The 24657-nt window shown below is 54.6% G+C and overlaps 1 protein-coding gene across 2 annotated transcripts; it reads right to left on the bottom strand.

Moving 5' to 3' along the window:
- Positions 1-1032: 1032 nt before the first annotated feature.
- PNOC (prepronociceptin) lies at positions 1033-23038 on the bottom strand. 2 transcript variants are annotated; one of them, XM_036381215.2, is made up of 4 exons: positions 22986-23038; positions 12798-12934; positions 7407-7737; positions 1033-3333 (listed from the first exon to the last, which is right to left on the bottom strand). In XM_036381215.2, the coding sequence occupies exons 2-4, from the start codon at positions 12921-12923 to the stop codon at positions 3293-3295; spliced, it is 498 nt and encodes a 165-aa protein (XP_036237108.1). In that variant the 5' UTR covers positions 12924-12934; positions 22986-23038; the 3' UTR covers positions 1033-3292. The 2 variants fall into 2 exon arrangements, with proteins under 2 accessions (XP_036237108.1, XP_036237106.1); XM_036381213.2 differs by having other exon boundaries at positions 1033-7737.
- Positions 23039-24657: the final 1619 nt, after the last annotated feature.

The following is a 24657-nucleotide window of genomic DNA, read 5'->3' as shown; positions in this document are numbered from 1 at the left end:
AGATCCAACCTGTCCCAATCCCTCTGAAATTCCCAAATCCCACGGATCTGACCTGTCCCAATCCCCCCGAAGATCCCAAATCCCATGGATCCAACCAATCCAATCCCAATCCCACAGATCCAACCTGTCCCAATCCCTCTGGAATGCCCAGATCCCACAGATCCAACCTGTCCCGATCCCTCCTAAATTCCCAAATCCCACAGATCCAACCTTCCCCAATCCCCCTGAAGATCCCAAATCCCACAGATCCAACCTGAGCTCATCCCATGGATCCAACCAATCCAATCCCAATCCCAATCCCAATCCCAATCCCATTCCCACAAATCCAACCTGTCCCAATCCCCCCGAAGATCCCAAATCCCATGGATCCAACCAATCCAATCCCAATCCCACAGATCCAACCTGTCCTGATCCCTCTGGAATTCCCAAATCCCCTGGATCTGACCTATCCCAATCCCTCTGAAATTCCCAAATCCCACGGATCCAACCTGTCCCAATCCCTCTGGAATTCCCAAATCCCACAGATCCAACCTGTCCCAATCCCCCTGAAGATCCCAAATCCCGTGGATCCAACCAATCCAATCCCAATCCCACAAATCCAATGCGTCCCAATCCCTCTGAAGATCCCATATCCATGGATCAAACCTGTCCCAATCCCACAGATCCAAACTGTCCCAATCCCTTGGGAATTCCCAAATCCCGCAGATCCAACCTGGGCTCATCCCATGGATCTGAGTGGTTCTGATCCCACAGATCCAACCTGTCCCAAATCACTCCGGAATTCCCAAATCCCGCAGATCCAACCTGTCCCAAATCCCTCTGGAATTCCCAAATCCCACAGATCCAACCTGTCCCAATCCCCCTGAAGATCCCAAATCCCATGGATCCAACCAATCCAATCCCAATCCCAAATCCCACAAATCCAACGTGTCCCAATCCCTCTGAAATTCCCAAATCCCACAAATTGGCCCCGTCCCGATGCCTCAGAATTCCCAAATCCGCAGATTTCCCCCGGCACGAGTGGCAATCAGCTCATAGAAACCATAAATGGATTTATTTTGGATTTTTTTGCTCTGTACAACTTTAATGAGAAATCTCAGAAACAACAAAAAAATCAAAATTTCGGGCTCATCCTGGAATTTCCCTTTTTTTTTTTTTTTTTTTACATTTTCCCATCGGAATTATCAAAATATTCTCATTTTTTTGGGATTTTGGGGGGATTTTTGGGGGATTTCTTTGGGGTTTTTTGTGATTTTTTTTTTTTGGAATCGGCTCGGGAACGGCTCCGAGGGTTTGGAATTTTTATTTTTGGTTTCAAAAAATTCAAGTGGAATGAAAAGAAATGAAAATTTCCAGAATTTTGGGGGAAAATTTGGGAAATTTGATTTTTTTTGGCCTTTTTTGGGCAAAATCTCCACTTTTTTTGGGTGAAAATTCAATTTTTGGGAGGGAAAAATTCCTCTTTTTTTAGGTGAAAATTTAATTTTTCATTGGCAAAAATTCCTATTTTTTTCCAAAAAATCCTCTTTTTGGCCAAAAATTCCTCTTTTTTTTGGCAAAAATGAATTTTTTGAAGGGGGGCAAAATTTCCTATTTTCTTTACAAAATTCAAATTTTCATTGGCAAAAATTCCTCCTTTTTTGGGCAAAAATTCTCTTTTTTTGGCAAAAATTCAAATTTTTTGGCATAAAATTCCTTTCTCTGGGCAAAAATTCAAAATATTTTTGCAAAAGTTCTTTTTTTTCTGACAAAAATTCCTTTATTTCCACAAAAGTTCCATTTTTTTGGAGCAAAAATTCAATTTTTTTTTTGTAGCGAAAATTAAATATTTTTGGCAAAATTTTCTCCTTTTTAGGCAAGAATTCAAATATTTTTTACAAAAATTCCACATTTTTCTGCCAAAAATTCGATTTTTTGGGCCAAAAATTCCTTTTTTTTTCAGCAAAAATTCCTGGGCTTTTTATGCAGAAATTCCCCTTTTCTGGGTAAAATTTCAATTTGGGGGGAGGCAAAAATTCAAATTTTGTCTGCAAAAATTCCTAATTTTTTTCGGTCAAAAATCCAATTTTCCTGGGGCAAACATTCAAAATTTTTCCACAAAATCCCAATTTTTTTTTGTCCAAAAACCTTATTTTTCGGGGGAAAAAATTCAAATTTTCCCCACAAAAATCCCAATTTTGGGGGGCAAAATTCCCGTTTTTCCCCTCGCGTTCGGCCTCGGTTCCGCGCGGATCCTCCCGCCCTCACCGCGGCCTCGGGAACTCTCGGGAACTCTCGGAAACCTTCGGGAACTCTCGGGGGAGCCCTCGGAAACCCTCGGGAACTCTCGGGGGAGCCCTCGGAAACCCTCGGGAACCATCGGGGGAGCCCTCGGAAACCTTCGGGAACTCTCGGGGGAGCCCTCGGAAACCCTCGGGAACCATCGGGGGAGCCCTCGGAAACCCTCGGGAACGCTCGGGAGCCGACGGGAACCATCGGGGGAGCCCTCGGAAACCGTCGGAAGAGCCCTCAGGGGCCGGCGGGAACCGGCGGGGGAACCCTTGGGAACCGTCAGGAACCGGCGGGGGAGCCCTCGGGAACCGGCGGGAGCCCTCAGGAGCCCTCGGGAACCGGCGGGACGGGATCTGGCGGAAACTGGCGGGGGAGCGCTCGGGAACCGGCGGGGGAGCCCTCGGGGACCGTCGGAAACCGTCGGGAGAGCCCTCGGGGACCGTCGGAAACCGTCGGAAGAGCCCTCAGGAGCCCTCGGGAATCGGTGAGGGAGCCCTCGGGAACCGTCAGGAACCGGCGGGGGAGGGCTCGGTAATCGGCGGGAGCCCTCGGGAACCGTCGGGGGAGCGCTCGTTAACCGGAGGGTAAGCCCTCGGGAACCGGTGGGGGAGCCCTCAGGAACCGGTGGGGGAGCCCTCGGGAACCGTCAGGGGAGTGTTCGGAAACCGTCGAGAGCCCTCGGGAACCGTGGGGATGTGGCGGGAACCGGCGGGGGAGCCCTCGGCAGCCGGCAGAAACTGTCTGGGGAGCCCTCGGGAAACGTCGGGAGAGCCCGGGAAACGTCAGGAGAGCCCTCGGGTGCGCTCGGGAACCGTCGGGGGAGCCCTCGGGAACCCTCGGGAGCCTTCGGGAGCCGTCGGGGGAGCCCTCGGGAGCCTTCGGGAACCCTCGGGAGCCTTCGGGAGCGCTCGGGAGCCGTCGGCTCGGGGCAGGCGGAGCTTTGGCGGCCTCGGGGCTCCGGAGCCGAAGCGCTTCGGGTCCCGCCGGGAGCTCGCGCGGCCGGGCCCGAGCCGGGGTTGGGTTAATTGGGCCTCGGCCGGGCCGGGAGGCGGTGCCGGAACGCTACAGAAAATATAAAATAACGGGGGGAAAAGAAAGGGGAAAAGGAAAAAAAAATATAAAATGAAATAGGGAAAAGGAAGGGGAAAATAAAATAAAATTAAAAAAAGGAGATAAGGGGAAATGGGGAAAAGGAAGGGGGAAAGAAAACAAAATGAAATTAAATAGAGGAAAGAAAGGGGGAAAATACAAGATAAAATGGGGAAAAGGAAGAGGAAAATTAAAATAAAATGAAATAAAATGAAATAAAATAAAATAAGGAAAAGGAAGGGAAAATAAAAAAGGGCGGAGTGAAATGGGAGAAAGAGAGGGGGAAAATAAAAAAAATAAAATGGGGAAAAGGAAGGGGAAAAAATACAAAATAAAATGTGGAAAAGATAGGGGGAAAATTATTAAAAAATAAAATTTAATAGGGAAAAGAAAGAGGGGAAAATACAAAATAAAATGAAGAAGTGAAAAGGAAAAAATAGGAAATGAAATGGGGGAAAGGAAGGGGAAAAGAATAAAAACCACCAAAATAAAATGGGGAAAAGGAAAGGAAAATAAAATGAGATTAAATAGAGGAAAGAAAGGGGGAAAAGGAAAATAAAGAGAAAAAAGTTTAAAGAGTGGGGGAAAAGGGAAATAAAGGGAAAATGTAAAAAGCGGGGAAAAAAGAGAAAAAAATAATTTGAAAAGTGGTGGAAAATGGGAAATAAAGAGGGGGAAAAGGGGAAAAATAGAGGAAAAATTAAAAGGGGGAAAAAAGGGAAAAAAGAGAAAAAAATTTTAAAAGTTGGGAATAAAAGAGGGAAAAGAGAAAAAAAATGTAAAAAATGGGGGGGAAATGGTAAAAAAAGAAGGAAAGGCCAAAGCAGCTGAGCCAAGAGCAGGGGAGGGGAATTTTGGAATTTCAGAATTTTTGAATTTTAGAATTTTGGAATTCCTCTCCCGGAATTTTGGGAGATTCCAGCCAGGGAGGGGTAAAATAGGAAAAAAATTTAATTTAAAAAAGTGGAAAAATGTGAAAATTCTCCCAAATTTGGGATTTTTTTGGGAATTGCAGCATGGGACTGGAGAGTTCTGGGCAGGAATTGGTTAATTTGAAATGGGGTTCTACTTGGATTTATTTTAATTTTTTAAAAATTCATTTTGTTTAATTTATTTTTATTTATATTTCTTTATATTTTTATTTAATTTTAATTTAATTTCATTTTTCTTCATTTTATTTTTCTTGGGTTTTTTTATTTCTTTAATTTTTATAAATTTATTTTAATTTTTTCTAGATATTTCTTTTTATTTAATTGAATTTAATTCAAATTTTATTCACCTTTAAAATTTATTTTAAATGCTTTTCTTCCATTTACTTTAAATATTTAAACTCATTTTTTAAACTTCTTTTAAATAATTTTGACCAATCTTTTATTTATTTTAAATAATTCCATTTCATTGTTTATTGCTTTTAAATATTTTTAAAATTTTTTAAATTTTTATCTCTTTATCTCTTCAGAATATTTTTGAAATCTCTTTTTTATTCCTTTTTGAAAATATTTTTGAAATTTGTCCTTTATTTCTTCACAATATCTTTGAAATTTATCCTCTATTTCTTTTAAAGTTTTTTGAAACTTTTGATTTCTTTTAAATATTTTCCATTTATCCTGAAATGATTTGATTGTCACGTCTTGAAATTTGAAATTTTCTTCTTTATTTAACATTATTTCAAAATTCTATTTCAAATCTCCATGGAATTTTAAAATTTTAAATTAAATTACATTTTTTAATTTTTCAATTTCATTTACAAAAAAAAACTCCTTTTTTTTTTAACATTTCCCGTATTTATTTGGATTTTTGATTATTTTTTCCCAATTTTTTATTGGGGGGAACCGACCCCTGCCGGACCTGGAGCAGCAGCCCCGGCAGGGGACACCGAGGGGGACACCGAGGGTGACACTGAGGGGGACACCAGAGGGTGACCCTGAGGGCAACCTAGGGGTGACCCAAAAGTGACCTTGAAGGTGACCCCAAAAGTGGCCCCAAAGTGACGCTGAAGGTGACCCCAAAGGTGACACCGGAGGTGACCCTGAGGGCAGCCTGGGGATGACCCAAAGGTGACCCTGAGGGTGACCCCAGTGGTGACCCCGACCCTGAAGGTGACCCCAAAGGTGACCTCAAAGGTGACACCGAAGGTGACCCCAAAGGCCACCCTGAGGGCAGCCCTGGGAACGTCCCAAAGGTGACCCTGAGGGTGACCTCAAAGGTGACACCGAAGGTGACCCCAAAGGCCACCCTGAGGGCAGCCCTGGGAATGACCCAAAGGTGACCCTGAGGGTGACCTCAAAGGTGACACCGAAGGTGACCCCAAAGGTGACCCTGAGGGCAGCCCTGGGAACGTCCCAAAGGTGACCCTGAGGGTGGCTCCAGGGGTGACCCTGAGGGTGACCTGGGGACAACCCAAAGGTAACCTTGAAGGTGACCCTGAGGGTGACCCCAAAGGTGACCCTGAGGGTGACCCCGACCCTGGAGGTGACCCTGAGGGCAACGCTGAGGGTGACCCCAGTGGTGACCTGGGAGGTGACACCAAAGGTGACCCCAAAGGTGACCTCAAAGGGGGGGTGACCCCAAAGGTGACCGTGAGGGTGGGCCTGAAGGTGCCCCCAAAGGTGCCCCTGGAGGTGATCTTGAAGGTGAGGTCACCCCAGAGGTGACCCTGAGGGTGACCCCAAAGGTGACTCCACAGGTGAGCCCAAAAGCGACCTCAAAGGTGCTCCCAAAGGTGACCTTGAAGGGGGGGTGACCCCAAAGGTGACCATGAGGGTGACCATGGAGGTGACGCCAAGGTGCCCCCAAAGGTGCCCCCAAAGGTGACCTCAAAGGTGCCCAAAGGCAACCACAAAGGTGACCCCAAAGGTGACCCTGAGGGCAACCCCAAAGATGACCCTGAAGGTGCCCCCGAAGGTGACCATGAAAGCAGCCCCGAGGGTGACCATGAAGGTGACCACGAAAGTGACCACAAGGGTGACCTTGAAGGTGACCCTGAGGGTGACCCCAGAGGTGACCATGAATGTGACCACAACAGTGACCCCAAAGGTGACCCCAAAGGTGACCCCAACGGTGACCATAAAGTCATGGAGTGGCCATGAACCCAAGGGTGACCACAAGGGCAACCCCAAAGATGACTTTAAAGGCAACTCTGGCGGTCACCCCGATGGTGACCCCAAAGGTGCCTCAAAGGTGACCCTGAGGGTGACATTAAAGGTGCCCCCAAGGTGACCCTGAGGGTGACCTGAAGGTCACCTCAAAAGCAGCCCCAAGGTGCCCCAAAGTTGCCCTCAAGATGACCCTGAAGGTGCCCCAAAGGTGCCCCCAAAGTGACCCCTAGGGTGACCTGAAGGTGACTCGAAGGTGCCCCAAAGCTGCCCCCAAAGGTGACCCTGAGGGTGACCCCAAAGTTGCCCCCAAGATAACCCTGAAGGTGCCCCAAAGGTGCCCCCAAAGGTGACCCTGAGGGTGACCTGAAGGTGCCCCCAAGGTGACCCCAAAGGGGATCTCAGGGTGCCCGAAAGGTGCCCCCAAAGTGATCTCTAGGGTGACCTGAAGGTGCCCCCAAAGTGACCCCTAGGGTGACCTGAAGGTGACTCGAAGGTGCCCCCAAGGTGATCCCTAGGGTGACCTGAAGGTGCCCCCAAAGGTGACCCCAAAGGGGATCTCAGGGTGCCCGAAAGGTGCCCCCTAAGGTGACCCTGAGGATGACCTGAAGGTGCCCCCAAGGTGACCCCGAGGGTGCCCCCAAAGTGATCCCTAGGGTGACCTGAAGGTGCCCCCAAGGTGACCCCGAGGGTGCCCCCAAGGGTGACCCAAGGGCGCCCCAAATCTGCCCCCAAGGTCCCTCCCGCCGTGTCCCTCCCTGTGGCGGCGCCGGCGTTTCCGAGCCGTGTTTCCGAATGGGATTTTTTCTCTTGGTGATGGCCCCCTTGTAGGATGGCACCCATGGGATGTGGCGGGCGGGGTGTGGAGGGTTGGATGCCATGCTTGGATCCCACGCTTGGATCCCGTTTAGATCTCGTTGGCGTCGCCGGCGCCGCCGCGGCCGTACTCACTGGAGCGCGGCGCCATGCCCAGGTACTGCTTCAGGAACTCGCTAAACCTCTTCTGGTTGTTCCACTTCCGCGCCGACTTGCGCACCCCGATGAAGCCCCCGTACCTCTTCTGCACCCCCTTGGCCGCCCGGTCCGCGCCCGGCCGCCGGGAAATGTCCTCCTGCTCTTCCTCCTCCTCCTCCTCGTGCTGGGGCTGGGCCCAGGGGGACGTGCCCGAGGGCCAGGGCCGGCCGGAGAGGCGGCGGGGCCGCGGTGACCCTCGGATGGTGGCAGCGCACAGCTCCCAGGTGGCGCGGGGCACGGCTTGGCCTTCGCACTCCAGGATGCAGATCTGAGGGGACAAGGGGGACAGGGTCAGGGGCTGGTGACCCTCGGGTGGTGGCAGTGCACAGCTCCTGGGTGGCAAGGGGCACGGCTTGGATGCAGATCTGAGGGGACAAGGGGGACAGGGACAGGGAGCCGTGGTGACCCTCGGGTGGTGGCAGTGCACAGCTCCTGGGTGGCACGGGGCACAGCTTGGATGCAGATCTGAGGGGACAAGGGGGACAAGGACAGGGTCAGGGGGCTGTGGTGACCCTCGGATGGTGGCAGTGCACAGCTCCTGGGTGATGTGGGGCACAGCTTGGATGCAGATCTGAGGGGACAAGGGGGGACAGGGTCAGGGGCTGGTGACCCTCAGGTGGTGGCAGTGCACAGCTCCTGGGTGACACGGGGCACAGCTTGGATGCAGATCTGAGGGGACAAGGGGGACAAGGACAGGGTCAGGGGGCTGTGGTGACCCTCAGGTGGTGGCAGTGCAGAGCTCCCGGGTGGCACAGGGCACGGCTTGGATGCAGATCTGAGGGGACAAGGGGGACAGGGTCAGGGGCTGGTGACCCTCAGGTGGTGGCAGTGCACAGCTCCTGGGTGGCACAGGGCACGGCTTGGATGCAGATCTGAGGGGACAAGGGGGACAAGGACAGGGTCAGGGGGCTGTGGTGACCCTCGGATGGTGGCAGTGCACAGCTCCCAGGTGGCATGGGGCACGGCTTGGATGCAGATCTGAGGGGACAAGGGGGACAGGGTCAGGGAGCCGTGGTGACCCTCGGATGGTGGCAGTGCACAGCTCCTGGGTGGCACGGGGCACGGCTTGGATGCAGATCTGAGGGGACAAGGGGGACAGGGTCGGAGGGGTGGTGCCAGGGGGTAGGATCTGAGGGGTTGGGGGAATGGTGGTGTCACCGCGATGCTGGAGCATCCCCAGCATCCAACCTGACACCCAACCTGACACCAACACCCAACACTGACACCGACACCCAACACTGACACCCATCCCGACACTGACACCCATTCCAACACCAATCCCAACACCTGTCCTGACACCCATCCCAACACCAGCACCCATCCCAACACCAGCACCCATCCCAACACCCATCCTGACACCCAGCCCAACACCCAGCCCAACACCAGCACCCATCCCGACACCCATCCCATTGGAATTGCCCTCGGGAAGGTGCTGGCAGCTCCTCAGAGGTGCCTCCTGCCCAAGCCCCTGCTGGGCTCCCAGAGGGCTGGAAGGTGCTGGAGATGCTCAACTCCTTTTTTTGATGTCACCAACCCCACCATGGTTGGGTCTCGTTCCTTTCCAAGCTTGACAGGACATGCAAAGTCCTTTGTGGTGCCACCAACCCCACCAGGGTTGTGTCTCATCCCTTTCCAGGCCAGACAGGACATGGAAATTCCTTTCTTGGTGCCACCAACCCCACCATGGTTGTGTCTCATCCCTTTCCAGGCCGTGAACATGGCCCTGTCCCTGCCGTGGGGTTTTGGTGCCACCAACCCCACCAGGGTTGGGTCTCATCCCTTTCCAGGCCAGACAGGACATGGAAATTCCTTTTTTGGTGCCACCAAACCCACCATGGTTGTGTCTCAACTCTTTCCAGGCCAGACAGGACATGGAAATTCCTTTCTTGGTGCCACCAAACCCACCATGGTTGTGTCTCATCCCTTTCCAAGCTTGACAGGACATGCAAAGTCCTTTTTTGGTGTCACCAACCCCACCATGGTTGTGTCTCATCCCTTTCCAGGCCAGACAGGACATGGGAATTCCTTTTTGTGGTGCCACCAAGCCACCACGGTTGGGTCTCGTTCCTTTCCAAGCTTACAGGATGTGAAAAGTCCTTTGTGGTGCCACCAACCCCACCAGGGTTGGGTCTCGTCCCTTTCGAGCTGAGATGGGACATGCAAAGTCCTTTTTTGGTGTCACCAAACCCACCATGGTTGTGTCTTGTTCCTTTCCAGGCCATGAACATGGCCCTGTCCCTGCTGTGGGGTTTTGGTGCCACCAAACCCACCATGGTTGTGTCTCGACCCTTTCCAGGCCAGACAGGACATGGAAACTCCTTTGTGGTGCCACCAAACCCACCAGGGTTGTGTCTCGTTCCTTTCCAGGCCAGAATGGACAAGGAAATTCCTTTTCCGGTGTCACCAGGGGGAACCATCCAGGAGCAAATCGTGGAAGAGCCAAACTCGGCGAGCTCCGGGAGGAACCGTGGGTGGACGGCCCGGGAGGGAAGGGTTGTCCTCATCTCCATCCCAACGTCTCCATCGTGGTGGGACCCTTCAGACTGGGTTCACCCGAGCCAGGTGGGGATTCCCATCCTCTCCTCAAACCCTCAGATCCATTTCTGATCCTTTTTCCCCTCAATCCACCCCTCGCTCCGTCCCGCTCCTCACAGCAGGTCCATCCTTCCCATGGTTCCTCCACCCAAGAACAAATTCGGGATTTATTCCTGGAAATTCACCAAAACCTCCTTTTTTTTTTGTGCCCCATAAACCCGAGGAATTCCCATGGGATGGGACAACGGGGACCTGCTCACACCCAGAGGAGCCGGGGAACATCTGGGGGGGCTCTCATGGCCCCAGACCTCTGCAGGACCTCTCTCCACCTTGGCACCACCACCCTGGTGCCGCAGCTCCCGCCGTGGTCACTCAGGGCTGGAGCTCCGCCGGCTCCTCCCAGCCTCTGCTGAGGGCTCCCCCCAAAATCCCAAAAGAGGGAGAATTGTCCCCAAACCAGGCGGTGGCGGGGGTCTTGTGGGATGGCGCCTTGGGGAGACACCGAGGGTGTCCTCTCCTGGCATCTCCAGGGCTTTGGGAGGGTCTGGGTGTCCTCTCCTGGCATCTCCAAGGATTTGGAAGGGTCTGAGGTCCTCTCCTGGCATCTCCCAGGCTTTGGGAGGGTCTGAGCTGCATCTCCAGGGCTTTGGAAGGGTCTGAGGTCCTCTCCTGGCATCTCCAAGGCTTTGGAAAGGTCTGGGTGTCCTCTCCTGGCATCTCCCAGGCTTTGGGAGGGTCTGAGGTCCTCTCCTGGCATCTCCAAGGCTTTGGAAAGGTCTGGGTGTCCTCTCCTGGCATCTCCAAGGCTTTGGAAGGGTCTGAGGTCCTCTCCTGGCATCTCCAAGGCTTTGGGAGGCCCTGAGCTGCTGGAGGTGATGGATCCCACAGAGGTGACAGCTCCAAGGTCCTGGCAGGGACATCCCGGGCTCCTGGGCCACCAGGCTGAGGTGACAATTCTCCTGGAAGTGGCTCCTGTCCCCACCTTGGAGCGGGCCGGGAATCCTCAGGGAAGAACGTCCAGAACCACCCAGGGAGGCTCCTTCAAACCTCAGGAGATCCCAAATCCCACCAGGAGGCTCCTTCCAGCCCCAGGAGATCCCAAATCCCACCAGGAGACTCCTTCCAGCCCCAGGAGATCCCAAATCCCACCAGGAGGCTCCTTCCAGCCCCAGGAGATCCCAAATCCCACCAGGAGGCTCCTTCAAACCTCAGGAGATCCCAAATCCCACCAGGAGGCTCCTTCAAACCTCAGGAGACCCCAAATCCCACCAGGAGGCTCCTTCCAGCCCCAGGAGATCCCAAATCCCACCAGGAGGCTCCTTCAAACCTCAGGAGAACCCAAATCCCACCAGGAGGCTCCTTCCAGCCCCAGCTGAGCCCATCCTGGTTTGGGATCTTCACCTTCCCTCGGGACCATCCCAGTGCCCACCCAGGAGTGACAGTGACAGTGGCACAGTGACAGTGACACAGTGACAGTGACAGTGACACAGTGACACAGTGACAGTGACAGTGACAGTGGCAGTGACAGTGGCACAGTGACAGTGAAACAGTGACAGTGACACAGTGGCAGTGACAGTGACAGTGACACAGTGACAGTGACAATGACAGTGACACAATGACAATGACAGTGACAGTGACAGTGACACAGTGACAATGACAGTGACAGTGACAGTGACACAGTGACAGTGGCAGTGGCAATGACAGTGACAGTGACAGTGACAATGACAGTGACAGTGACAGTGACACAGTGACACAGTGACAGTGACACAGTGACATGGCAGTGGCAATGACAGTGACACAGTGACAGCGACAATGACAGTGACTGGCATAGTGACACAAGTGACACAGTGACAGTGACAATGACAGTGACACAGTGACAGTGACAGTGGCAGTGACACAGTGACAATGACACAGTGACAGTGACACAGTGACAGTGACAGTGACACAGTGACAGTGACACAATGACAGTGACAATGACAGTGACACAGTGACAGTGACAGTGACAATGACAGTGACAGTGACAATGACACAGTGACAGTAGCAATGACTGACAGTGACACAGTGACAAGTGACACAGTGACAGTGACACAGTGACAATGACAGTGACACAGTGACAATGACAGTGACAATGACACAGTGACAGTGGCAGTGACACAGTGACAGTGACAATGACAGTGGCAGTGACACAGTGACAGTGACAATGACAATGACAAGGACAGTGGCAATGACAGTGACACAGTGACAGTGACACAGTGACACAGTGACAGTGACAGTGACAGTGACACAGAGACAATGACACAGTGACACAATGACAATGACACAGTGGCAGTGACAGTGACAGCAGGTGGCACCTTCCCCTCAAACCCCAAATGCCCCCACATTCCCCAGCAGAAGGAAAAGGGCACCCAGACCTCCTGTGCACGGTGCCAGGTGACACTGGTGTCCCTCAGGGTGTCCCCAGCCCCCCAGGTGACACTGGTGTCACTCAGGATGTCCCCAGCAGGTGACACTGGTGTCACTCAGGGTGTCCCCAGCCCCCCAGGTGACACTGGTGTCACCCTGAGGATGTCCCCAGCCCCCCCAGGTGACCCAGGTGTCCCTGAGGATGTCCCCAGGGTGACAGGGGTGTCACTCACGAGGCGCTCGCAGTGCAGGCAGTCCCTGCAGTGTCACTCGGAATGTCCCCAGCCCCCCCAGGTGACACTGGTGTCACCCTGAGGATGTCCCCAGCCCCCCCAGGTGACCCAGGTGTCCCTGAGGATGTCCCCAGCAGGTGACAGGGGTGTCACTCACGAGCAGGTCGAGGCGGTGGCGGTGCGGCAGGCGCTCGCAGTGCAGGCAGTCCCCCCGGCAGTCCCCGCGCGCGCGGGCGCAGAGCCACAGCAGCAGCAGCAGCAGGTCCCAGAGCACGGCCCGCATGGTGACACCGCCTGCGGGGACACACGGGGACATCAGAACCACTAAAATCATAAAATAACCCTGAAATGCCCCAAAACGTCCCAGAGCACGGCCCGCATGGTGACACCGCCTGCGGGGACACACGGGGACATCAGAACCACTAAAATCATAAAATAACCCTGAAATGCCCCAAAACGTCCCAGAGCACGGCCCGCATGGTGACAGCACCGCCCTGCGGGGACACACGGGGACATCAGGACACTGAAAATCATAAAATAACCCTGAAATGCCCCAAAAAGTCCCAGAGCATGGCCCGCATGGTGACAGCAACAACCCTGCAGGGACACACGGGGACATCAGCACCACCAAAAATCCAAAAGAGACCCGCGAGATCCCAAAAAATCCTGTGAAATTAAAAAAATCCCATAGCAAGGCCCTCATGGTGACAGCACCGCCCTGCAGGGACATGGGGACATCAGGACACCAAAACATCACAAAGAGACCCAAGAAATCCCAAAAAATCCCCGAGCACGGCCCTCATGGTGACAGCACCGCACCTGTGGGGACACGTGGGGACATCAGGACACCAAAACATCACAAAATATCCCAGGAAGCTCCCCAAAACCCCGTGAAATTATAAAGATCCCAGAGCACGGCCCTCATGGTGACACTGCCCGCCTGCGGGGACACGGGGACATCGGGACACCAAAAATCCAAAAGAGACCCAAGAAATCCCAAAACATCCCGGAGCACGGCCCTCATGGTGACAGCAACGCCTGCGGGGACACATGGGGACATCAGAACACAAAAAATCATAAAATAACCCAGCAATGCCCCAAAACGTCCCAGAGCACGGCCCTCATGTTGACAGCACCACCTGTGGGGACTCGGCTGTCAAAAATCCCACAAAAAAATCACAAAATACCTCAGGAAGCCCAAAAAAAAAAAAAATCCCCCCCCAAAAAATCCCGCGAAATCCCATAAAAAAATGAATTCCAGAAAATCAAAAAAATGCCATGAAATCTCCCAAAAAGATCCCACAGAATCTCAAAAAAATCCCCTAAAAATCCTGTGGAATCCCAAAAAATGCTGTAAAATTAAAAAAAATCCTGCAAAACCATGCAAAATTCTGGGAAATCCCAAAAAATCCCGGGAAATCCCAAAAAATCCCAGGAAATCCTAAGAAATCCCAAAAAACCCCGCAAAATTCCATAAAATACTGGGAAATCCCAAAAAATCCTGCAAAATCTGAAAAAATCCTGCGAAATTAAAAAAATCCTTAAAAACCCCAGGAAGCCCAAAAAAATCTCAGGAAATTGAAAAAAAAAATCCCACAGAATCCCAAAAAAAAAAAGCCCCAAAAAATCCCCCAAAAAATCCTGTGAAATCCCCCAAAAATCCTGCAAAACCCTACAAAATCCAAAAACATGCTGCAAAATCCCAAAAAATGCTGCAAAATCCCAAAGACATCCCCCAAACCCCCTCAAAATCCAAAAAACCCTGCAGAATCCTCAAAAATCCTGTGAAATCCCAAAAAAATCCCCAAACCGGTTGCGAAATCCCAAAAAATCCCATGAAATCCCAAAAATTCCCGCAAAATCCCCCCCCCCAAAAAATCTGAAAAAATCCCCAAAATAAAAAAAATCCTGCGTAATCCCCACAAAATCCCCAAAAAATCCCCCAAAAGTTTCATAAAATCCCAAAAAATCCCCAAAAATCCCACAAAATGCCCCAAAAAATGCGCAAAACCCCACAAAATCCTGTCAGACCCCACAAATCCCTGTGAAATCCTGCAAAATCCAAAAAAATCCTGCAAAATCCCATGAAATCCTACAAAATCCTACCAAACCACAGAAAATGCCATGAAACCCTGTAAAACCCTGCAAAGCCATGCAAAAATCCCACAAAACCCTGCAAAATCCCATGAAATCCCACAAAATCCCACAAAACCCTGCAAAATCCCACTAAACTCCACTTAATCCCACAAAACCCCACAAAACACCAAAAAAATCCCACAAACCCCGAAGGGCCCCGTAGGCAGAGGAGCCGATCCCAAAAGGCTGAGGGTGCCCCGGGTCAAACCCCACAAAACTCTGCAAAAAACCCCAAAAACCCACGAAACCCCCCAAAAAAACCCCTCAAAACCCTGTGAAATCCCACAAAACCCCCACAAAACCCTGTGAAATCCCACAAAAACCCCACAAAACCCTGTGAAATCCCACAAAACCCCACAAAACCCTGTGAAATCCCACAAAACTCCCCAAAACCCCCCAAAAATCCTGCAAAAACCCCACAAAAAAAACCCCACAAAAAACCTGGCAAAACCCTGTGAAATCCCACAAACCCCCACAAAACCCCACAATACCCAAAAATAACCCCACAAAACCTCACAAAAACCCCACAAAATCCGAAAAAAGGCCACAAACCCCGAACAGTCCCGCAGGGAGAGGAGCCGATCCCGGGCCGGCTCCGGGCTCTCCCTGTCCCGGTCCCTGTCCCGGTCCCTGTCCCGGGCCGGCTCCGGGCTCTCCCAGTCCCTGTCCCTGTCCCTGTCCCGGCTCTCCCGGTCCCTGTCCCAGGCCGGCTCCGGGCTCTCCCTGTCCCTGTCCCCGTCCCTGTCCCGGCTGTCCCGGTCCCTTTCCGGGCTCTCCCGGTCCTGTTCCCGGGATGGCTCCAGGTGGTCCCGGTCCCTTTCCTGGTCCCTTTCCCGGCTGTCCCGGTCCCGATCCCGGGCCGGCTCCGGGCTGTCCCGGTCCCTGTCCCTTTCCCGGTCCCTGTCCCTTTCCCGGTCCCTGTCCCTTTCCGGGCTGTCTCGGTCCCTGTCCCTGTCCCTTTCCTGGTCCCTGTCCCTTTCCCGGTCCCTGTCCCTTTCCTGGTCCCTGTCCCTTTCACGGTCCCTGTCCCTTTCCTGGGCTGTCCCGGTCCCTTTCCGGGCTGTCCCGGTCCCTGTCCCTTTCCCAGTCCCTGGCCCTTTCCCAGTCCCTGGCCCTTTCTGGGCTGTCCCGGTCCCTGGCCCTTTCCCGGTTCCTGTCCCTTTCACGGTCCCTGGCCCTTTCCCGGTCCTTGGCCCTTTCCCGGTCCCTGTCCCTTTCCCAGTCCCTGTCCCGGTCCCTGGCCCTGGCCCTTTCCCAGTCCCTGTCCCGGTCCCGGTCCCTGGCCCTTTCCCGGGCTATCCCTGTCCCTTTCCCGGTTCCTGTCCCTGGCCCTGGCCCTTTCCCGGCTGTCCCTGTCCCGGGCTGTCCCGGTCCCTGGCCCTTTCCCAGTCCCTGTCCCTTTCCCGGTTCCTGTCCCTGTCCCTTTCCCGGCTGTCCCTGTTCCTTTCCCGGTCCCGGTCCCTTTCCCGGTTCCTGTCCCTGTCCCTGTCCCTTTCCCGGCTGTCCCTGTTCCTTTCCCGGTCCCGGTCCCTTTCCCGGTTCCTGTCCCTGTCCCTTTCCCTGTTCCTTTCCCGGTCCCGGTCCCTTTCCCGGTTCCTGTCCCTGTCCCTTTCCCGGCTGTCCCGGTCCCGTTCCCGGGCTGTCCCCGGGGTTATTTGAGCCGGGACTGGCAGCGCATTCCCAGCTGTTCCCACACGGGGACAATTCCCAGTCCCTGCTCCGGGCTGGCTCTGGGGACGTGCCAGCCCTGTCCCTGTCCCTGTCACTGTCCCTGTCACTGTCCCTGTCCCTGTCCTGGGAGGGTCCAGCAGGGATTGCTGGAACGGGAGCGTGAGGCCCGGAGAATTCCCACGGAATTCCCACAGAATTCCGTGTCCCAGCTGGCTTGGCCAACAGGTTTAGGGGACAATTCAGGGACGGGACAGAGGTGACAGAGATGGGGATGTGGCACCGGGTGTAGGGGACAATGAGGGGACCAGGCAGAGGTGACAGAGATGGGGATGTGGCACCGGGTGTAGGGGACAATGAGGGGACCAGAGAGGTGACAAGGGACGGGGATGTGACACCGAGTTTAGGGGACAATCCACCGTCCAGGCAGAGGTGATGGGGATGTGGCACCGGGTGTAGGGGACAATTCAGGGACAACCCAGAGGTGACAGAGACGGGGAAGTGGCACTGGGTATAGGGGACAATCAGGGGACCAGAGAGAGGGGACAGACAGGGACAACAGAGGAAGATGTGGCACCGGGTTTAGGGGACAATCCAGGGATCAGACAGAGGTGACAGAGAGGGACAGACATGGGGACATGGCACTGGATTGAGGGGACAATTCATGGTCCTAGAGATGGGTTTGTGGCACTGGGTGTAGGGGACAATGAGGGGACCAGAGAGAGGTGACAGAGAGGTGACAGGATGGGGATGTGGCCACAGGTTTAGGGACAATTCAGGGATCAGACAGAGGTGACAGAGAGGGACAACAGAGGGAGATGTGGCACCAGGGAAGGGGACAATCCAGGGATGAGACAGAGGTGACACAGATGGGGATGTGGTACCGAGTTTAGGGGACAATAAAAGGACCAGGGAGAGGTGACAGGATGGGGATGTGGCACTGGGTTTAGGGACAATTCAGGGACCACACAGAGCTGACACAGAGGGACAACAGAGGGAGATGTGGCACCAGGGAAGTGACAGTGAAGGCACCAGGCAGAGGTGACAGAGACAGACAGGATGGGGATGTGGCACCAGGTTTAGGGGACAATTCATGGTCCAGTCAGAGGTGACAGAGATGGGGATGTGGCACCAGGGGAAGGGACAATTAAAGGACCAGTCAGAGGTGACAGAGATGGGGACGTGGCACTGGGTTTAGGGGATAATTCAGGGACCACACAGAGGTGACAGAGAGGGACAGGATGGGGATGTGGCACCAGGGACGGGGAAAAATTAGGGACCAGAGAGAGGTGACAGAGATGGGGACGTGGCACCAGGGGAGGGGACAATGAGGGCACCAGAGAGAGGTGACGGAGAGGGACAACAGGGGGAGATGTGGCACCAGGGAAGGGGAAAATGAAGGGACCAGAGAGAGGTGACAGAGAGCGGCAGACAGGGACAGAGAGGTGACAGAGATGGGGACATGGCACCAGGTTTAGCGGACGATTCAGGGACAGCAGTGACAGAGATGAGGATGTGGCACCAGGGAAGGGGACAATGAGGGCACCAGAGAGGTGACACAGATGGGGATGTGACACTGGGTGTAGGGGACAGTTCACGGTCGAGGCAGAGGTGACAGGATGGAGACGTGGCACCAGGGGAGGGGACAATCCAGGGACCAGAGAGAGGTGACAGAGATGACGCAGATGGGGATGGCACACCAGGTTGAGGGGACAATTCACGGTCCAGGCAGGGGTGACAGAGGTGGGGATGTGGCACTGGGGGAGGGACAGTGAGGGGACCAGAGAGAAGGGGCAGGAGGGGGATGTGGCAGCAGGGACCAGAGAGAGGGGACATGGCGCTGGGTGTAGGGGACAATGCAGGGACCACACAGAGGGGACACAGAGGGACAACAGAGGGAGATGTGGCACCGGGTTTAGGAGACCATGGGGGGACCGGAGAGAGGTGACAGAAGGGACAGGATGGGGATGTGGCACCGGGTTTAGGGGACAATTCAGGGGCCACAGAGAGGTCACAGAGATGGGGATGTGGCACCGGGTTTAGGGGACGATGAGGGGACCAGAGGGAGGTGACAGAGATGGGGATGTGGCACCGGGTGTAGGGGACAATGAGGGGACCAGACAGATGGGACAGAGATGGGGATGTGGCACCAGGGGAGGGGACAATTAAAGGACCACACAGAGGTGACAGAGAGGGACAGGGTGGGGATGTGGCACCGGGTTTAGGGGACAAGGAGGGGACCAGAGAGAGGTGACAGACAGGGACAGGGTGGGGATGTGGCACTGGGTTTAGGGGTGAATTCAGGCACCAGACGGAGGGGACAAGGATGGGGATGTGGCACCAAATTTAGGGGACAATGAGGGGACCACAGAGAGGTGACAAGAGATGGTGGTGCCGGGTGTAGGGGACAATGAGGGGAGCAGGCAGAGGTGACAGAGATGGGGATGTGGCACCAGGGGAGGGGACAATTCTGGGACCAGAGAGAGGGGACAGGGGGGACAGAGATGGGCATGTGGCACCGGGTTTAGGAAACCATGAGGGGACAGAATGAGGATGTGGCGCCGGGTTTAGGGGACAATGCAGGGACCACACAGAGGTGACAGAGAGGGACAACAGAGGGAGATGTGGCACCGGGTTTAGGAGACCATGGGGGGACCGGAGAGAGGTGACAGAGGTGACAGAGATGGAGACATGGCACCAGGGGAGGGGACAATCCAGGGACCAGAGAGAGGTGACAGAGAAGGACAGGGTGGGGATGTGGCACCGGGCTTAGGGACAATTCAGGGACCACACAGAGGCGACAGAGAGGGACAACAGAGGGAGATGTGGCACCAGGGGAGGGGACAATGAGGGGACCAGAGAGAGGTGACAGAGAGGGACAGGATGGGGATGTAACACAGGGAAGGGGACAATTAAAGGACAGAGCAGTGACAGAGGTGGGGATGTGGCACCGGGTTCAGGGGACAATGAGGGGACAGGAAGGGACAGAGAGGGACAACAGAGGGAGATGTGGCACCGGGTTTGGGCAGCCATGGGGGGACCAGAGAGAGGTGACAGAGAGGGACAGAGGAGGGGACGCGGCACCGGGTGTAAGGGACAATTCGGGGGCCAGGCAGAGGTGACAGTGGCGCCAGGTTCAGGGGACAATGGGGAGACCAGACAGAGGGGACAGAGAGGTGACAGGACGGGGATGTGACAACAGGTTTGGGGGACAATGAGGGGACCAGAGTGAGAGGACAGGCAGGGACAGAGCTGGGGACGTGGCACCGGCTTTAGGGACAATTAAAGGACCAGAGTGAGGGGACAGAGCTGGGGACGTGGCACCGGCTTTAGGGACAATTAAAGGACCAGAGAGAGGGGACAGAGCTGGGGACGTGGCACCGGCTTTAGGGACAATTAAAGGACCAGGCAGAGGTGACAGCGGTGGGGATGTGGCACCGGCTTTAGCAGACAATTAAAGGACCAGGCAGAGGTGACAGCGGTGGGGATGTGACAGCGGCTTTGGGGACAATTAAAGGACCAGGCAGAGGTGACAGCGGTGGGGATGTGACAGCGGCTTTGGGGACAATTAAAGGACCAGGCAGAGGTGACAGCGGTGGGGACGTGGCACCGGCTTTAGGGACAATTAAAGGACCAGAGAGAGGGGACAGCGGTGGGGATGTGACAGCGGCTTTAGAGGATCCCGAATCCCCCCTTGCCAGGGGTCCCTGCCGGCCGTGACGGTCACCTCGGTCCCCTTTTGTCCCCGCGGGCGGGCGGTGACGGTGGCGGCTGTCACCCTCCGGAGGGCCCGGGGACGCTGATAAGGAGCCGGAACGGAGCTCGAATCTCGGGTGAGTCACAGCTCCCGGGAGAGGCCAAAACCCCGAAAAACCCCGGGACGCTGCCACCGCCTGTCCCCGCGGCTCTGTCCCCGTGTCCCCAAGAGGCTCCGAGCGCGGGAGATCCGGGATCGGGATGGGGCAGGGGGGGAAAACCGGGAGCGGATCCCGCTCTGTGCAGCCCCCGCCCCGAAATTCAACCTGGGCGCTTTGAGGGCTTTTTTAGGGATTTTTTAGGGATGTTTTTGGGGGTGGTGGTGACGTCTCCAAGCCCCTTCCAGAGTTTCCCGGCCATAAATCCATAAAAAAAAAAGGGATGTGTTTTTCCTCATTTCCCCCTGTATTTGTTTTCCCTATTTTTTCCCATTTCTCCACGGTTTTTTTTCCTCATTCTTTGCCTTTTCCCCTTCATTTTTTCTCTCATTCTTTCCCTTTTCCCCCTCGTTTTTATCTCATTCTTTCCTAATTTCTCCCCATTTCTTTCTCATTCTTTCCCATTTTCCCAATATTTTTTCTCTCATTCTTTCCCTTTTCCCCCCACCTTCTTTCTCTCATTCTTTCCCTTATTCCTCACCTTTTTTCTCTCATTTTCTCCCATTTTCCCACCTTTTTTCTCTCATTTTTTCCCCATTTTCCCACCTTTTTTTCTCTCATTCTTTCCCCATTTTCCCACCCTTTTTCTCTCATTTTTTCCCATTTCTCCCCCTTTTTTCTCTCATTTTTCCCCTTTTCTCCCACATTTCTTTCTCACTCCTTCCCCTTTTCCCCCACGTTTTTTCTCTCATTCTTTCCCTTTCTCCCTCGTTTTTTTTCTCTTATTCTTTCCCATTTCCCACCTTTTTCTTTCATTCTTCCCCTTCTCCCACATTTTCTCTCATTCTTTCCCTTTTCTTCCCATTTCTTTCCCCTTTTCCCCCACATTTTTTTCTCTCATTCTTTCCCCATTTCCCCCCCTCATTCTTTCCCATTTTCCCACCTTTCCCCCCTCATTCTTTCCCCATTTCCCCCCCTCATTCTTTCCCATTTTTCCCACCTTTTCCCCCCCTCATTCTTTCCCATTTTCCCACCTTTTCCCCCCCTCATTCTTTCCCATTTCCCCCACATTTTTTCCTCATTCTTTTCCCTTTTTTTCCCCTCTGTGAAGCCCAACCCGGGCCCTCTTTCCCGCAGGATCCTCGGGCCGGTCCCACTCCCCTGCTGCCGTCACAGCCACCCCCACGCCTCCTCCCGGACCCAAAATCTTCCTTTTCCTCCCCAAAAACACCCAACCCCATCCACCCCGAGGCTGAAAATCCGAGGTTTTTTGGTTGGTTTTTTTTTTTTCCCCATGCGGTTGGAATTACCCTCATTCATTTCGGTGGAGAATAATAAATAAATAAAATCAAAAAATAAATGAGTTCGGGTTGGGTTTTTTTTTTTTTTTTCTGTCGTTTTTTCAGATGGAAATCCAGCTCGGGGCGGGTTTATCCATCAGGACGAGCGGTTTTTATGGGATGAGGTGGGAAAATCCATTGTGGGAGCCGCGGGAACGGGAATGAAACGGCGGGAGAGGCGCTGGAAGGGGCAGCAGGTGCTGCCTCAGATGGGATTTTATCCGCTCCATTTGAGGCCATCCCCAGCCCCTCTTCCCGTGGGATTATCCCGCATTTGGGATGGCCCCGAACACCCCAAAAAGCAGCTCCGTTTCGGGATCATCCCGCAGCAAAAACATCCCAAAATCCCCTTTTTTTTTTTCCCTTATTTTTTCCAGCCAAGGCCTGATCCAGAGGTGGCCGGGAAGAATCCGTGGGAAGGAGGAAAAGCTTTTCCCAATTAAAGAAAAAAAATCAAAAATCAAATTATTGTCCAAGAGCGTCCCCCCGCCAGCACCGCTAAACCCCTGCCCGGCTCCCCCAGATCCCGGCGGATTTTTTGGGGGGAGATTTCATGGAAAATTCGGAGGGATTTGGGAATGATGGAGAGGAGGGGGGGGAGGTTGGCGGTTCCAGATTTTTTTTCCTCGGCGGAAAAATCAGCGCTGCCTTTTCGCGGTGCCCCTCAATCAGGTAATTGGCCATAATTGGCCAAAATGAGGCGCCGCGGTGTGACTGGAAAGGCAGATGGGAGCCGGGAAAAGGCTGCTCGGAGGCGGAAAAAAAAAATCGGGAATAACAATTTTTTTTTTCCCCCCCAGTCCTCATCTCCTCATCCTCAGCCGCTCCTTTGCTGCTTTTTGGGGGGCTCTAAACCGAACAAAGCACCGAAAAATAATTTTAAAAAAAGGAAATTAAAAAAAACCCCACACGCTCGTCCTTTTTTGTTGTGATTTTTGGGGGTGGCTCAGCCGGGAATATCCCGAGGAAGTCGCGACTGGAAGGGAAAGGAGCGGGAATTCGGGATGGGCAAAATCGTGGCGGGGCTGCTCCCCCTAAAAAAAAAAAAAATAAAAAATCCCCCCAAAAAATAAAAATTTTCCCGCTGATGCCGGAGGAGCCCCCGGCTCCGGGCAGGCCCCGCCGCCTCTTGTTGCGCCCCCGCGGCTCCACGCGCTGAATTTTGGGGCTGGAGAGCGAAACTTTTGCTCCGCCGGGAGAGCGGCACCGGCTCCGTCCGGGGGCAGAGCTCGGGGGGACCCTCGTGGATGAAAGGGGGGAAAAAAAGAGGCAGGAAAAGCTGGGAAAATTGAAAAATAAAAATCAAAGGGTTGGGAAAAGCAAGGCGGGGAGGGGAGGGATTCCTACCTGCGCTGCGCTGCGCTGAGCTGCGCTGAGCCGGCGGCGGCTCCGCTCCCTCCGCTCCCAGCCTGGCCCGGCCCCGGCGGAGCCGCTCGCGGTTTTATGGCCGGGATCGCACCCCCGCCCCGGCCACGTGCGCGGCTGAGCCCACCCCCGGCGCTGGGACAGACAGACAGACAGACAGACAGACAGACAGACCGGGCTGAGCCCACCCCCGGCGCTGGGAGAGACGGACCCACAGACAGACAGACAGACAGACAGACCGGGCTGAGCCCACCCCCGGCGCTGGGACAGACAGACAGACAGACAGACAGACAGACAGACCGGGCTGAGCCCACCCCCGGCGCTGGGAGAGACGGACCCACAGACAGACAGACAGACAGACAGACCGGGCTGAGCCCACCCCCGGCGCTGGGAGAGACAGACCTACGGACAGACGGACAGAGAGACCGGGCTGAGCCCACCCCCGGCGCTGGGAGAGACGGACCCACAGACAGACAGACAGACAGACCGGGCTGAGCCCACCCCCGGCGCTGGGAGAGACAGACAGACCGACAGACAGACAGACAGACCGACCGGGCTGAGCCCACCCCCGGCGCTGGGAGAGACCGACAGACAGACAGACAGACCGACCGACCGGGCTGAGCCCACCCCCGGCGCTGGGAGAGACCGACAGACAGACAGACCGACCGACCGGGCTGAGCCCACCCCCGGGGCGGGAGGGGGGAACCGGCCGGGCTGCGCCCATCCCCGCGCCCCGCACGTTCCCCGCATCCCGAATTCTGCATCCTGCATCTTCCGACATCGCGCACCCCGAATCCCTCACGCTGCCTCTTCCCCACATCCCGCATCCCTCACCCTTCATCCTTCATCCTTCATCCCTCACCTTGCATCCCGCATCCCTCACCTTGCATCCCGCATCCCTCACCCTTCATCCCGCACTCTGCATCTTCTCCACGCCCCGCATCCCACGCCCTCCCCATGCCCCGCACCCCGCACCCCTCATCCCTCACTGTGCACCCCACATCTTCCCCGCATCCCGCATCCTTCACCCTTCATCCTTCATCCTTCATCCCTCACCCTGCATCCCTCACCCTTCATCCCGCATCCCTCACCCTTCATCCCGCATCCCTCGCCCTGCATCCCGCATCCCTCACCCTTCATCCTTCATCCCTCACCCTTCATCCCGCATCCCTCGCCCTGCATCCCGCATCCCTCACCCTTCATCCTTCATCCCTCACCCTTCATCCCGCATCCCTCGCCCTGCATCCCGCATCCCTCACCCTTCATCCTTCATCCCTCACCCTTCATCCCGCATCCCTCGCCCTGCATCCCGCATCCCTCGCCCTGCATCCCGCACTCTGCATCTTCTCCACGCCCCGCATCCCCCGCCCTCCCCATGCCCCACACCCCTCATCCCTCATCCCTCATCCCGCATCCCTCACTGTGCACCCCACATCTTCCCCGCACCCCGCAGCCTCCCCACACCCCGCACCCCTCATCCCTCATCCCGCATCTCACGTCCCTCACCCCGCATCCTGCACCCCGCATCTTCCCCATGCGCCGCGTCCTTCACCCCGCATCCCTCATCCTTCATCCCATATCCTGCACCCCGCATCTTCCCCGCATCCGTATCCCTCATCCCTCATCCTGCATTCTTCATCCCACACACTCTGCA

Source organism: Molothrus ater, chromosome 3 (genome assembly GCF_012460135.2).
Source record: "Molothrus ater isolate BHLD 08-10-18 breed brown headed cowbird chromosome 3, BPBGC_Mater_1.1, whole genome shotgun sequence".
NCBI classification, from domain to species: Eukaryota; Metazoa; Chordata; class Aves; order Passeriformes; family Icteridae; genus Molothrus; species Molothrus ater.
This window is presented reverse-complemented; position numbering and strand designations above follow the sequence as displayed.

Excerpts from the sequence above, each read along its gene's own strand:
- PNOC (XM_036381213.2), bottom strand. The coding sequence starts at position 12,923 with ATGCGGGCCGTGCTCTGGGACCTGCTGCTGCTGCTGCTGTGGCTCTGC. Across the intron at positions 7,738-12,797 it reads GCCACCGCCTCGACCTGCTC|ATCTGCATCCTGGAGTGCGA; the intron begins GTGAGTGACACC and ends TTGTCCCCTCAG.